The 14,041-nt window shown below is 37.9% G+C and overlaps 1 protein-coding gene across 35 annotated transcripts in view; it reads left to right on the forward strand.

Moving 5' to 3' along the window:
- The window catches only part of ADAM22 (ADAM metallopeptidase domain 22), a 241,527-nt gene that overhangs the window by 116,345 nt on the left and 111,141 nt on the right, over positions 1-14,041 (forward strand). For all 35 annotated transcript variants that reach the window (XR_006716267.1, XR_006716269.1, XR_006716270.1 and 32 more), the window contains exon 4: positions 9,855-9,921. Coding sequence is in view for 31 of the 35 variants with exons in the window: in XM_045494713.1 (XP_045350669.1) it covers positions 9,855-9,921 (67 nt within the window). In the remaining 4 variants the exon portion in view is untranslated. The remainder of the gene's footprint in view (positions 1-9,854; positions 9,922-14,041) is intronic.

Genomic DNA, 14,041 nt, shown 5'->3' on the forward strand with positions numbered 1-14,041 from the left:
TGATGAAAACTAGAAGCTAAAATCTCCACAGCAGGAGGGGAGTTGACCAGGAATCAATAAATTGCTATAAGGATCAGTGATAGGTGGTATAGTCTGATGATAGGAGAAAGTGGTGTGATTTTTGGTGGAATGTGCTAGGATGGAATGACATGGCAATGAGAAACATGGAGGATATCTTTCCACATCCCTTTAGTAAGGATGTGCAGCCCCCACTTAAGGGGGTGCAGAAAAAGCAGATCCTATAGTGAAGAGCTGTTTCCCAGCAGAAGATGGTGAAGGAAGTGTTAAAGGAAGAGACTGGAGATTTTTCTAATGGCCATGGGTGAATTCCAGAGGGCATGATTAAAGGGTATCTAGGGTAGAGAGTGTGGGACAAAGTGACAGAGCCCTAAAGGGATTTGAGATCTGGAGATGAGGGATGATTTGGGAGCCTGACAGACATGAGGTGACAGACATGAACTAGGGTAATAGGCCTGAAGGAGGTTATTCTTGATATTTTGGGAGCACATTGCCATGATGAGGCTGTATGGGGTGATGGTAGGTAGATGCTGTCTTCTAGGAACAGGCAGAATTGGGACTCCCACTTGACTCCAGCTTATGAAGTCACATAGGTAGGGGTGTTGAACAGTGAATTTAGCAGTGAGTTCTTTATTACTGACAATGGAGTCTGGCTGAGGGATATGGTCATATTCCCAGAATATGGTTAGTGGAGAGGAAGGAGACAAAGAAGGTAAAGATGTTCATTGGGCAGATGGCAGTAGAGAGTTTGAGGCTAGCCCTACATTGTTGAGTATGCTTTTCAAGTAATTAATATAAAAATGGAAATGTTTAAGTAATACACTTTATTTGAACCATATGTAAGGATTACAACTTTTTACAAGTACCAAAACCTTTCATTTCTATGGTGCTCATGGGAAATCTAAGTAAATATTGAAGTAAGTCTGTCAATTTTCTTTTTAAAAAATGAGTCCTTGGGCCGCCTAGGTGGCTCATTTGGTTACATGTTGGACTCTTGATCTTGGCTCAGGTCATGGTCTCCTGGTTTGTGAGACTGAGCCCTGCATCTGGCTCTGCACTGACAGCACAGAGGCTGGTTGGGATTCTCTCTCTCTCGCCCTCTCTCTCTGCCCTTCCCCCACTCATGCTCCTTCTCTCTCTCAAAATAAATAAAACTTAAAAAAAATTAAAAAAAAATTTTAATGTTTATGTTTGAGAGAGGGAGACAGAGTGTGAGCAGGGGAGGAGCAGAGAGAGAGGGAAACATAAAATCCCAAGCAGGCTCCCGGCTCCCAGCTGTCAGCACAGAGCCCAACGCAGAGCTCGAACTCACGAACTGTGAGATCGTGACCTGAGCTGAAGTCAGATGCTCAACTTACTGAGCCACCCAGGTGCCCCCCAATTTTTTTTAAATGACTCCTTGATTTGGCTTTAATGGAAAAAAGGCCATTTTTTTTCTCCCTCTGTTGATTGTGTGCCATTAAGATTCACCAGGGATTTCTTTTTATTGCTTTGCTGCATTGTGTTCCCTAGTATCTTTGGCTTTCAGCGGGGTAATGAGTCACAATTGTCAGAATATACTAACACATTGTTATATTAATATTATTTTGCTAGAATATTTGTAGACTTAGTCTGATTATACTTCAATGCCCTGGTAACATTTTTTTGTATGTCAAAATAAGCCTAGGAGATTCTGATTTAGTAGGTGGGTTAGGGGTGGTTCCCAGGCATTAAAAAAATTTTTTTTGTGATTCTGCTGCTAAGCCAGGCTTGGATACCTTTGCCTTAGTAGGAATAAGGATTCTATAAATAAGAAGCAATATTAATAATAGTGCCCAATTCAACTGTCACCTAATCACATTTACTCTAAAGGTCTTAGTCCTTATATGCACACTGAAAGCTCCTTGAAAATTTTCATCAGATTATGACTTCCTCAGTTGAGCATAACTGAAGTAGCCTCACCATTAGGCACAGAGTATACAGAAAATCTCTTGTAAGTGTATAAGCAGGAAAGGAATCTTCATATTTACATTTTGGAAAGGGATAAAATGAAACTTTCATCCAAAAGGCAGATCTTACGTAAGCTTTTAATTTAGTTGTTTCCCTTTAATTTATTTTAAACAAAATAGGAATTTTAAATACTAGTTATTACATACTGAGGATGTAGGCAACAGTTCTGGGACAAACTAGGGCTGAAGAATGGATGATTAATTCTCAGTGGTATGAATGTCCAGAAAATTTATCTATTTTCTGTAGTGAAGATTCTCAGTGAAGATATTAGTTTTTAAAAAGGATCTAAGAGGTTAATTCTTGATTAGATGGGGCAAAAAAACAAAAGAGAAGATGAATTGGAGGGAGGGAATGCATAAAATGGAGAGGATTGGAAGAGTGTTTTCTTTTTTCCCCTAAGCTTATAGTTTCTTATACCTCTTATGTAAGTTAATGAAATTTGGATTCCTAAACTTTTCATTTTCCCAGTTATGTTCTTCTGAAAAGCTTTGAAACCAAATGAAATCTCTATTTTTCCATTGTGGCCCATGACCCATAGGGTGTTTCCATATTTTAATGGATGGATTATAGTCATATATGAAAATTTTATGATCCTTTTGTTTTTATTATCCCAAGTAAGTTACACTGGGCTCGTTTGGAGCCTGCTCTAAGGAAAACATGATGTTAATTTTGTGCACTATTAACAATTACTGAATGATGAGAATAAACAGGCACGGTCAGCCTACTGCCTTATAAATTATTATTTTGTACAAATCTGTGGGTTGACTAGGCAGTTCTGTTTCATATAGTATTGGCTGGGGCACTGTTACATCTGTAGGATCCACAATGGCCTCAATCACATGGTTGGAAATTGGTGCTGCCATTGGCTGGGAATTCAGCTGGGGCTATTGGGTCAGGATAGATGTTGTCCTCTACAAGCATCTTATTATGCATCTTATTATCGGGTCAGGTAGATGTTGTCCTCTACAAGCATCTTATTATGTGGTTGCTTAGGCTTTCTTACAGCATGATGGCTGGATTCAGAGATTGAAAAATGGAGAATTGTACATGCATGAAAGTAGAAACTGCAAACCTCAGATACCACACGGTATTACTTCTGCCTCATTAGATTTGCTACAGGGCCAGCTCAGATTCGAGGGGAGGAGAAGTGGTCTCCACTTGACTATAAGAGAAGTGACAAATAATTTGTAGACATCTTTTTAAAAAGATTTTTTTAATGTTTATTTATTTTTGAGAGACAGAGCATGAGTAGGGGAGGAGCAGAGAGAGAGGGAGACACAGAATCCGAAGCAGTCTCTAGACTCTGAGCTATCAGCACAGAACCCTATGCAGGGCTCAAATCCAAGAGCTGTGAGATCATGACCTGAGCCAAAGTTAGATGCTTAACTGACTGAGCCACACAGGTGCCCCTAGACATCTTTAATTAACCACAGTCCATCCTTTGACCACATATTATTTACATTTCTCACAAATGCAAAATGCACTCAGTTCCTCCAAACATTCCTGAAAAATCTCATTCCGTTGTAGCATCAGACTTGAGCTCAGGGCTCTGGTCCTCATCATCTGAATCAGGTTCTGGTATTTAATTAGCTTATTAGATGAAGTAACTCAGGTACAGACCCTTGAACTGAGAAGACAAATGAGCTGTTCCACAAACACTCAAGTTCCAAAGGGAGAGATGAGGACAGGATGACTGCAGTAGATACTCTTGTTTAAAAAGGGAGGAAATAGGAAGTACCTAGCTTTCATGTAGTTGATTGAAATTCTGATACTCAGCCAGGTTTCCCCTGTTTGGGGAAAGGGAATATGTAGGTTAAGGCTCTGTTCTGCTTCCTGGGGGTGGTTGCCTGTGGTTCTTGGCTGTACTGTTTGAGTCACCATTTCTTTTCCATAAGAAATGGGCCCAGTTTTAATCTAAATATTTTTCTAGGTCTGCTTCCTGACTAAAAATTTTTCATTGACTTTCCATTTTGACCAAAGCTGGTGGTTGTTCTGTTGGTGGGTTCTGTGTGAATTCATCGAGATTTACCCCATTGGACAAAACCATAGCCACACCTCATTTGGGGGGGAGGCCCTTCCCTATTTTTGACTTTGAGTTAAGATGCTATAAGACAGTGCTTTTAAGATTCTTGGAAACTCTTTTGTGTATCTGAGCTACTGGTAGGTAGGCCCTGGAGAATCTTAGAAACTCTTATATAGGTGATATAATCCAGGTAAAACAGCCCTAAGTCTTTCTGAGGTCTTAACAAAGGGTCTTACAAATGCATCTTTGATTTGATCTTGACCTTGAGGTCACATTTTACTGGTAGTACCTTAGATTAGAGCTTTGCTCTAAGGCTGTTATTTTGAAAATCTAATGCTGGTTCAGATTTCTTCATTCATTTGTTTCTTCCTTTGGTATTTTTAGTGGGAATACTGTAAATGATATGTCCTTCTCAGTATATCACTTCAGGAAGCACATGATTTTGGTTTTTTCCATTACTGATGATGTTAACTGATCACTTGATTAAGGTGACATGCCCCAGTTTTCTTCACTGTAAATTTATTACTAGGGTACATTTTGAATGTAGAATTGAATATTGGGATTTGGCTGAGAGAGTTATGCATTAGCCATGTTGAGTTTGAGATGCCTCTTTGACATCCTTGTACAGGCTGGTTTAGAAATAGGAGTGCCAGTTGGTCTGTTGATTGGAAAGGTGAAGTAGTCTTTTTGTGTCTCCATTTTCTCAGTGAATACAGAATTGAGGTCATTAACAGAGAGTTATGATGAAGGAATACTTTGGAGAGAAAGGCTTGGAAGGGTCCTCTTAGAGTAAATTGATTAGTGGATTGATGGGCAGTGTTGTGCTGAGGGACCACTTGATAATTGTGGTCATAAATTCAACATATCACCATTCAGGATATTCTGCTTTTTGAGGACAGACTTTGACTATTGGAAGAGGTAAGTTTTGCCACAGTTGAGGTTTGGCCAAGTGAGCATAGTGGAGAGAGCAGAGCAAGAGAAGTATGGAAGTTTAGAGTGTATATAAGGGGGTGATTATCATGACAGAGCATGGAATATGAGTTAGATTAGATGGACAGGAGGGAGGTAAAGGACAGTGAAAAATCAGTAGGTAGGGTTCATTGTTTAAAAGTATCCAGGGGCTCCTGGGTGACTCATTAGATTTGATGTCCAACTCTTGGTTTCTGCTCAGGTAATGATCTCGTGTTATGTGAGTTTGAGCCCCACATCGAGCCCTGTGTCAGGCTTCACTCTGACAGTGCAGATCCTGCTTAGGATTCTCTCTCTCCCTCTCTCCCTGCCCCTCCCCCCCCAAAAAAAATAGGTAAATAAACTTTAAAAATAAATAAATGCCAAAGAGTTAAGTGGAAGTTTAAGGGAAAGATGGCTAGGAGACGGTGAATAGGGAATGGGGTGTTTGGAATCAGGATGTGGGAGGGATTTCACACATATTCTGGTTTAATATCTACCAACTTCATATTATCTCCATAGACAAATTATGTTTATAAAGATTAAATAACTTGACCAAGGTCACACAGCAAATAAATGACAGTTTGGATAGGAAGTCAAAATACTAGTTTCATATTTAAACTCCAGAATCTTTGTACTTTACCAGCTGCCTCTGATTCATGACAGTTGCCCACTAGACAAAGAGTAATCATTATTACGACTGAGAACGTTTACACTGTATTTGTTTTGCTTTCTTTAGGCTTATTAAGGTATGCAAATTTTAAAAAAGGCCTCAGACTACATTTCTAATTTTAAAAACATCTCCCTACTTTCTTTGTAAAACAAGTGGCCTTTATAATTTGATTGAAAATGATTTTCAGTTTTCATCTTTCAAAATTCACAAGTTAGCATTCACACATCAGTTTCGAGTAAGCCGTTAACATAGAGTAAATTTTACCTTCTCACTTTACAGTAAAATAAAATTTCCCAATGTTAAGGAGATTCCGCATTTTCCTGCACTTGAGATTATTTAAATAGATCCCTGCTTAACTGTAAACAATGTCGATCTAAGGAAAGGAACTTAAGGTAATTTTTATTATCTCTAACTAGGAGGCTTCAAGAAAATTTGCTTAGGGTCTAAGTAGATGGTAGTCAAGATTTTATGCTTTAGTGGAGGAAAAGTGACATTTTAAATATAAGGTTTTTCAGCCTAATAATTAAAATAGCAATTCTTAGCAGACTTCCACAATACTGCAAACAAACAAAACCCAATTGTCAGGGCTGTTTTTAGTTTAAATTACATGGAACCCCTTCCAACAATACCTGTAGGTATAGAGCTACATAATTCCTGAGCAGGGAGTTTTCTTTGCTGTAATTTCGTTCATGTGGTGACTCATAAACTCTCTTAATTCCTAGATTTTATAATTGAAAAGAAAATATTCCCTTGAACTTTGAAAACCTGGAAGATTCAAAAGTTGTTTTTCAGAAATTATTGTGATTATTACTACTATCACAACTTCTCTAAGTGATATTGTACCTAGTTGCTTTTGATCTCACTCGTGCTAGGGGGTTTACTCAGGTGACTGATGGAGAAAGCATCCCACCAGTACTCAGCAGCAGGGCTGTGCTGTTCTGGGTCCCGGGACCTAAGCAGCAGAGATCTGGGGCTTTCCCTCTGGTATTCACCACCGACACAACTCTGTTTCTCTCAAATGTCTGCTTATTTTTGACTTTCTGCTTCTCTTTCCTTGAATTATTTTTTTGTGTGTATGCATTTATTTGTTCAGATTCCCAAGGGAAGGAATAGTTTCTGCTAATAAACACTGCCTGGGTATGGCAGTTTTTCTCTCCCACTTCTGGGGAGGTTGTTTGAGACCGATACAAGGTTGAGGGACAGTCCCTTGTAGATATCTGGCTGGTATCTCTCCTGTTCGGGGTATGGTCACGCCTAAGAGGGTGAGATGTGGATGCTTGCACAATGACATATATTGCTTGAGGCAGATTTTTATCATGTGGCTTTACTTTTGTTAGAAGGCCTTGGAGATTTGTGAAATACTATCTGATAACCCCATAATAAGGGGGAAAAAGAGCAAGCAAGAAATAAAAGAAAGACAACTGTTGGTTGGATGTTCAACAGACACTCTCTCCACCACCATCCTTCCCCCTGACATTATTCAGCTCTCTCTTGGGTAGTCATGATACACATGGCAGGCTCGGGAGAAGGAGAACTTGATTGTTCAAAGACAAATTTCCCAGTGAAAAGATTTGTTTTGGCAAGGCCCAGTAAGGTAATTCTGGAAAAACATGTTTGAGAAGATGAATGCTAGGGGCTTTTTGTGATGTTTACTGACTCTTTTAAGGAAATACAGTTTGTTTGTTTTTTAACGTGGGATATTTTTATCTGTGTGAGATGCTTAGAATTGCAGTAGCCATGTTAGGGTCATGATAGGAGCCAGTTAAGAGAACAGATCACTCACTATACTGATGGCAGAACAGAAGGATGAACTTATGCCTGGTCACACAATTGTGCTGAGCCACCACACAAGCTAACTCTGGAGCTGCCTTGTTGTCTGGTGGGAAGTTACTATGTTGCAATGGTAGTCTACAAGTCTACAAGTCTACAAGTCTACAAGTACCAGGCAAGCTAGCCCCCATACGCCAAATTAAAATCTTCAGGTCACATGGTTTGCTGAATTAATTTTAAGGACCTGGTGACAAGCAAGAGGAAAGAAATGGGTAGGTTAGCACATTTAGGTTAGGGTGCAAGTTGGATGGAAGAATCGCTCCGGCTAATCCTCGGGTACACAGTGTTCATATGTTCTGCTTCTCTCTCTGTTGCATCTATCTTCCCTACTGATGATGTGGTTTCAAGGACTAGAGGTGAGGTTTTGGCAAGCTCCATAGGTGAAAGGTAGTCCAAGTTAATGACACCCGTTTGCCCTATCTGAATTACACAGGGACAGTATGCTTGGTCGGGGGTTGTAAATTGCTGGTTAGCTTGATGGTCAGTCATGAATTCTCTTTGTATTTTGGGGGCAAAGAAAACATGAGGCAGAAATGGATGTCAGCAGTGTTTCTTAACCAAAGCTATTTTAACCGTGAGTGTACATTGGCAATATTGGGAGACATTTTTGATAGTCATGACTAGCGTGTGTGTCTGTGTGATGCTACTGGCACCTAGTGGGTAGAGGCCAGGGATGCTGCTAAACATGTGACAGTGTATAAGACACCCCCCAAGACAAAGAATTATCTGGCTCTAAATGTCAGTAGTATGGAAGTTGAGAAGCCATGGATATTGAATGAAGACCTCATAAATAATAAGTGTTTATGTATAGTGTATCCTGGATATTTAGTATCTTTTTTGTATATTTATTATATCATGAACATTTATCACCCAGGTGCCTCATGAACATTAGGTATCTTTTGGTCATCCATCCCTTTCTATCAGTGTGTAACACACACATGATCTTCTTAGTTATACTTCACACATCCTTTGCATTCTGGCGCATCTAACACAATTTTGTTTACTAGTACTTATCTATATTTAAGACATCTAAAATGTGTTTGCATGTATTTTATGAACTCCAGATTTATACATCTAACATCTGGAGATTTGCAAAAGCATATTCACATTACACCTGTCCTGGAATTTCTAACAAGAAATAAGATATAAATGTCCTGATTGTTTAAGCCATTTTTAGTTGTGTTTTCTGCATCTTGCAGCTTAGAGAATCCTAACTGACTCCCCCATAACATCAATAGGAAAATAAATTACAAAGATAAATGAAACAAGGACTTAAGCTATGATTATAGGTTTCCAAAATGGCAATGTAAGGGTCAGATGCTGGAGGAAATTGATGATGGTGCCTGGGTTAATATAACACATGTTTGATCATTCTGTTTACATTTGAAGCAACTGTAGACAGGGTGCTTATCACAGCAGACCTGTGTGCTCAGAAATTCACTTTTTTGAAATGATTGGGACGATTTTGGCATGGTGACCTTCAAAACACTGTGAAAAAGATTATTTAGTTGGTTGAATGTCTATTAATACATTTAGAAATTTATAGCTTCACAATTATTTTTACTTAATGTTATTATTTATTTATTTATTTATTTATTTATTTATTTATTTATTTAAAAATCTTCAGACTTTATGACTTGTTATAGAAGTTGTATCTTGAGGCACCACCATTAAAGGGGAATTTTTTTTCATACATATGGAATTAAAGAGAAGCATATTTAAGATAATGTAAGCATGTTTAAATTATACAAGAACATTGTTTAGGAGAGATTTCAAAAAGAATTATTTAAAATTTCTGAAAGCACATTCCTTCTCATTTCTTCTACCTTCCTTTGCCCCCTTTTTAATGTTTTTTGTGATGGAAAGGATTATTTTGCTAGATTAATATATCACACTTTAAAAATGGTCAAGTACAGTAGCAAATCAGAACTATTTAATAAAAACTAAAGTAAAACCAGGAAGAATAAGATGTCTTGCAAATAACGGTGTGCTTATGGTAGTTTCCGAGACCTGTTGAACTTGATCAGTGGCATTAGCTCTGCTGCAAGGGGTGACAGGTGATTTAACCTCATGTTTTTTTAGAAGTCCAGGTATGTGTGTGTGTGTGTGTGTGTGTGTGTGTGAGAGAGAGAGAGAGAGAGAGAGAGAGAGAGAGAGTGTATGTGTGTGTGTGTGTGTGTGCGTGTGTGTGTGTGTAAGAGAGAGAGAAAGACAGAAGGAGAGGGGGAGGGATACAGAGAGAGACCTATAAAGTTTTCTTTTTGTATTCAAATCTGAGTTAAAAATCAGAAAGCTGATATATGTAAACTTGGTGACTTTCAAGTGATTTACACTCTCAGGGTCCTTTTTAATCACCATTTCTATCTGTTACAGCGATTTGCTGTCCTCTGAATACGTAGAGAGACATGTTGAACATGGAGGGAAGACTGTGGAAGTTAAAGTAAGTAAGATTGTCTCCCTCTGGTGGAGATTTTTTGAAAATTGTTAAAATATTGGTTATGATTTTAATTTTCAGTGAAACTTCTAATGTACAGTTTTGGGGTTTCTGTATTTCGGCATTTTTCAACTAAGTGTATCACCCGCTTGTGAATAAAACCTTTAGTTACCAGAAAAAGGATTCTTAGTGTGCTATAGGAATTGTGGGAGTTATGTTTTATGGGATTAATACAAGGGTTGTGTGGGATTAATACAATGCAAGGGTTCTTATTTAGAATATGTCACAGAAAGTAATTCCTGAAATTTGCCTTTAAGGTTAGCCCTGAGAACCAAAAGGTGAAATCTTGGGTCCAGGGTAGGTATGTGACTTTGCATTCAGTTGGAAAAGACATTCCCCTGGTAAAATGATAAATTTATTTGGTGTTCAGGGTAGTCCCAGGAGGTTTTAAATCCCTGGAGAGAGAAATCTCAGGATATTGTTCTTTTTTTTTTTTAAGTTTATTTATTTATTTTGAGAGAGAGACAGAGAAAGTGGGGGAGGGGGAGAGAGAGAGAGAAAGAGAGAGAAACTGAGGGGGGGGGGGAGAGAGAGAGAGAGAGAGAGAGAGAGAGAGAGAGAGAGAGAGAATCCGAAGCAGGCTCCATGCTGTCAGCATGGAGCCAGATGTGCGGCTCGAACTCACGAACCATGAGATCATGATCTGAGCCGAAATCAATAGTCAATCAAAAGTTGGACACTCAAGCAGCTGAGCCATCCAGGTGCCCCAGGATATTGATTCTTGTCAAGTAAGCTCTGAAGAGATGCCTTGTAAATAAAATCCTCCTCCAGTTGCAGACATAGGCATGTGTATTTTTTTCTGGTCTGATGATGATGTAATCTGAGGGTATGTGAGACCAAATTCCACCCAAAGGTTTTTTTTAGGCTCATTTTGTAGTATTGTAAGTTTTGGCTAAGTGTTTATTTTCTTCCGAAAAGAGTTCAGACTACCTATTTGCCTTGTCAGAATTATAATACCATTTATATATATTTGCTTTTTTTCTGAATATACATTTGATACAGACTCGTTTTAGAAAACTTACAAGTAGAGAAAAGTAAAAATAAAAATGAAAACTCACTAAAATTCATCACTGAGGTAAACTTTGTTTTAATTTTATTGTATTTTCTTTTAGTATTGTTTTGCCCTGTCCACATATTCATATTTTAATTTTTTGCATATTTGCTATCATATACATCTGCAGTATTGTATCTTGCTTTATAAGCAAAATTTCTATATCATGTATAGATATCTTTGATAAAGACTAAAAACAAAATATGTTAATTTTTACAAGTGAACTAATTTATAATAATTATGCCAGTCCTTCCAGAAAGTTATTCTAAACTTGTTAAGGCTGACAAATGGAATGGTTGGTTGATTTATTTTACTGCCTTTCTGCAGAAAGGACGTTAGGATGCTTCCAGGCATGACACAGGAGAATGGTGCCATGTTGCTTATAGTTGGAAAAAATTACCTAGATTTAGAATCTCTGGGCTTTTATTCTCTTTCCCGTTGCTTGGCTTTACTTCCCTATTTTGTATGTTGCTTTTCTGAATGCAGAGTATTTGTTATTGTTAAATTAAGAGGAAAAGAAACAGGCAGTTCACTATTTCTATTTATGCCTGTCAGTGGAATGATGAAATGCAAATATGAGCATGGAGGGCAGATCGAGCAAAGAGCCATCTGCTGTTGCTCCAGTAATGTCCCTTTTCAGGAAACTTGTACTTAATCAACAGAGCGTATTCCACTCTGAGATCATTAGGCTCCATGGGTATATATAACACTCAGAGCACTGACTTTCTGCACAATCTTTGCTGATTTTCCAGTCTGAGAATTTCATTTTCTTTGTTTGATGGTTGCCTAAACCCCAACCCTATTAAACCAGGGAAATAATAAAATCCAACCTTCATTTAAACCCTTGGGCCAGAAGACGTTTCTCCCTTTCAGAAAACCACTTGGATCTCACCCATCACCTCCATTTGTGTCTAGTCCCTTTAAAAACCTAACTCAAAATTCTCCTCTGGGTTTTTTCCAGAAACCACACTGAAAGCTCTGAATCCTGCCCCATCAATTCAGTCAGTAGCCAGTTATTTTCCTGCTGGTTCCCTCGTGTCTTGCCCTTTGTGCTTAGCTCATTGGGGTGTTTCTTTTTAACGTAATCTGTTCTCTTTTCTTTACTAATGACTCAGAATTTTCTTAAGCTTTTCTTTTCACTGTACATTATGAGTCAACTAAAATTGTAAAATTGTAACATTTTGTATTTCTTCTTCTTCTTTCTACTACCTTTTCAAACAATTTTTTTTCTTATGTGCTGTACTAGTTTGCTAAGGCTCCCATAACAAAGTACCACAGAGTGGCTTAAACAACAGAAATGTATTTTCTTACAATTCTGGAGGCTGGAAGTTCAAGACCAACGTGTCAAATGGGTTGGTTTCCTCTGAGGCTTGTAGATGGTGCCTTCTCCATATGGCTTTACGTGATTTTTCCTCTGTGTATATCTGTTCTCCAATTTCTTCTTCTTAAAAGGACATTCATCATGTTGATTAGGGCCTGCTCTAAACAACCTCATTTTAACTTAATTACTTCTTTGAAGACTATCTTTACAGTCTGAAATAGTAGGGAGTTAGGACTTCAACATAAGAATTTCAGGGAAATACAATTAAGCCCATAACACCTTTCCTAAGAGCTCTATTTGGTTTTGTTTTGTTTTTAAATTGGCTTTGCTTTTGGAAGTGAAATAAATGAAGGGTATGAAATCAAGACAAAACTCTACTTCTTTAAAAAATGTTTTTAAACGTTTTTATTTATTTTTTAAGAGACAGAGCATGAGTGGGGAAGGGGCAGAGAGAGAGGGAGACCCAGAATCCGAAGCAGGCTCCAGGCTCCAAGCTGTTAGCACAGAGCCCGATGCAGGGCTCGAACCCACAAACTGCGAGATCATGACCTGAACTGAAGTCGGATGCTCAACGGACTGAGCCAACTGGGTGCCCCAAAACTCTACTTTTTTGATGACATAAAACCAAATACATTTATGCCAGATTTAAGCAATGAGTAGACATCAATCTGATAAATGACTGCTCACGTGTCATGGAACCTTTATTTGTGAGACTCAGGTACAATGCATTTATTTAAGTGTGTGAGTATGACTGTGGGAAAGGAATGTATTTTCATGGAAAAGTACATAATAGCTACTTTGGCAAATCTTTTAGATTGCGATTATATTTTTCAAACCTTTTTTTTCCCAAACATTTTTTTTTCTAATATATAACACTGGCACGGAAATTACTAAGGTGAATACTCCATAACCACTATCCAATTCAAGAAATAGAGCTTGACCAGCTCTTCTGTGTGATACTTCCCAAAGCTGAGCTCCTCCTGTCTCCTCTTATAGACTTGTAAATACTATTGTGACTTTTCTGGTTTTATTTATTGTTTTATTACCCAAGCATGTATCCCTGTAGTTTAATTTTGCCTGTTTTTAAAATGATTTTTAAAAAGTCTCTTTTAATCCATTGGTTTCCCCATATCTTTCTCTTTTTACAACAAATTTGTTTCTTCCACAGATAAATTGTTGATCTTGTGTGTTTTCTCAGTCTGGATTTTGCTGTTGACTGCAATTTTATATTTAGAGTAAAATGAAATATGTGTCAGTGATCTTTCCTTAAGATAGTAATGTGTATTGTCTGCAAAGAAATTCTATGCCTTGTCAAAGGTGGTTTTATTCTGGTCAGATAGATACAGAATCCTGATTTTAAAGTTTTTTAAAAAACTTTTCTTCAAAGGTTACAAAGATAAAGGCTTTAAGCAGAAAAAAAAATTTTTGTACCTTTAATAAGACATATTAATCTCATCTTTCACTTAAATTTATTTCCATTTCATTTAAAAATTAAATTATAAATTTGCCCCTTAGCTTAGAGAGAACTTTTATGTGTTTAATATGAACTTTTAAAAGAATTTTAAGGGGCGCCTGGGTGGCTCAGTTGGTTGAGGGTCCTACTTCAGCTCAGGTCATAATCTCACAGCTTGTGGGTTTGAGCCCTGCATGAGACTCTGTGCTGATGGCTCAGAGCCTGGAGTCTGCTTCAGATT

The sequence above is a fragment of the Leopardus geoffroyi genome, chromosome A2 (genome assembly GCF_018350155.1).
Source record: "Leopardus geoffroyi isolate Oge1 chromosome A2, O.geoffroyi_Oge1_pat1.0, whole genome shotgun sequence".
NCBI classification, from domain to species: Eukaryota; Metazoa; Chordata; class Mammalia; order Carnivora; family Felidae; genus Leopardus; species Leopardus geoffroyi.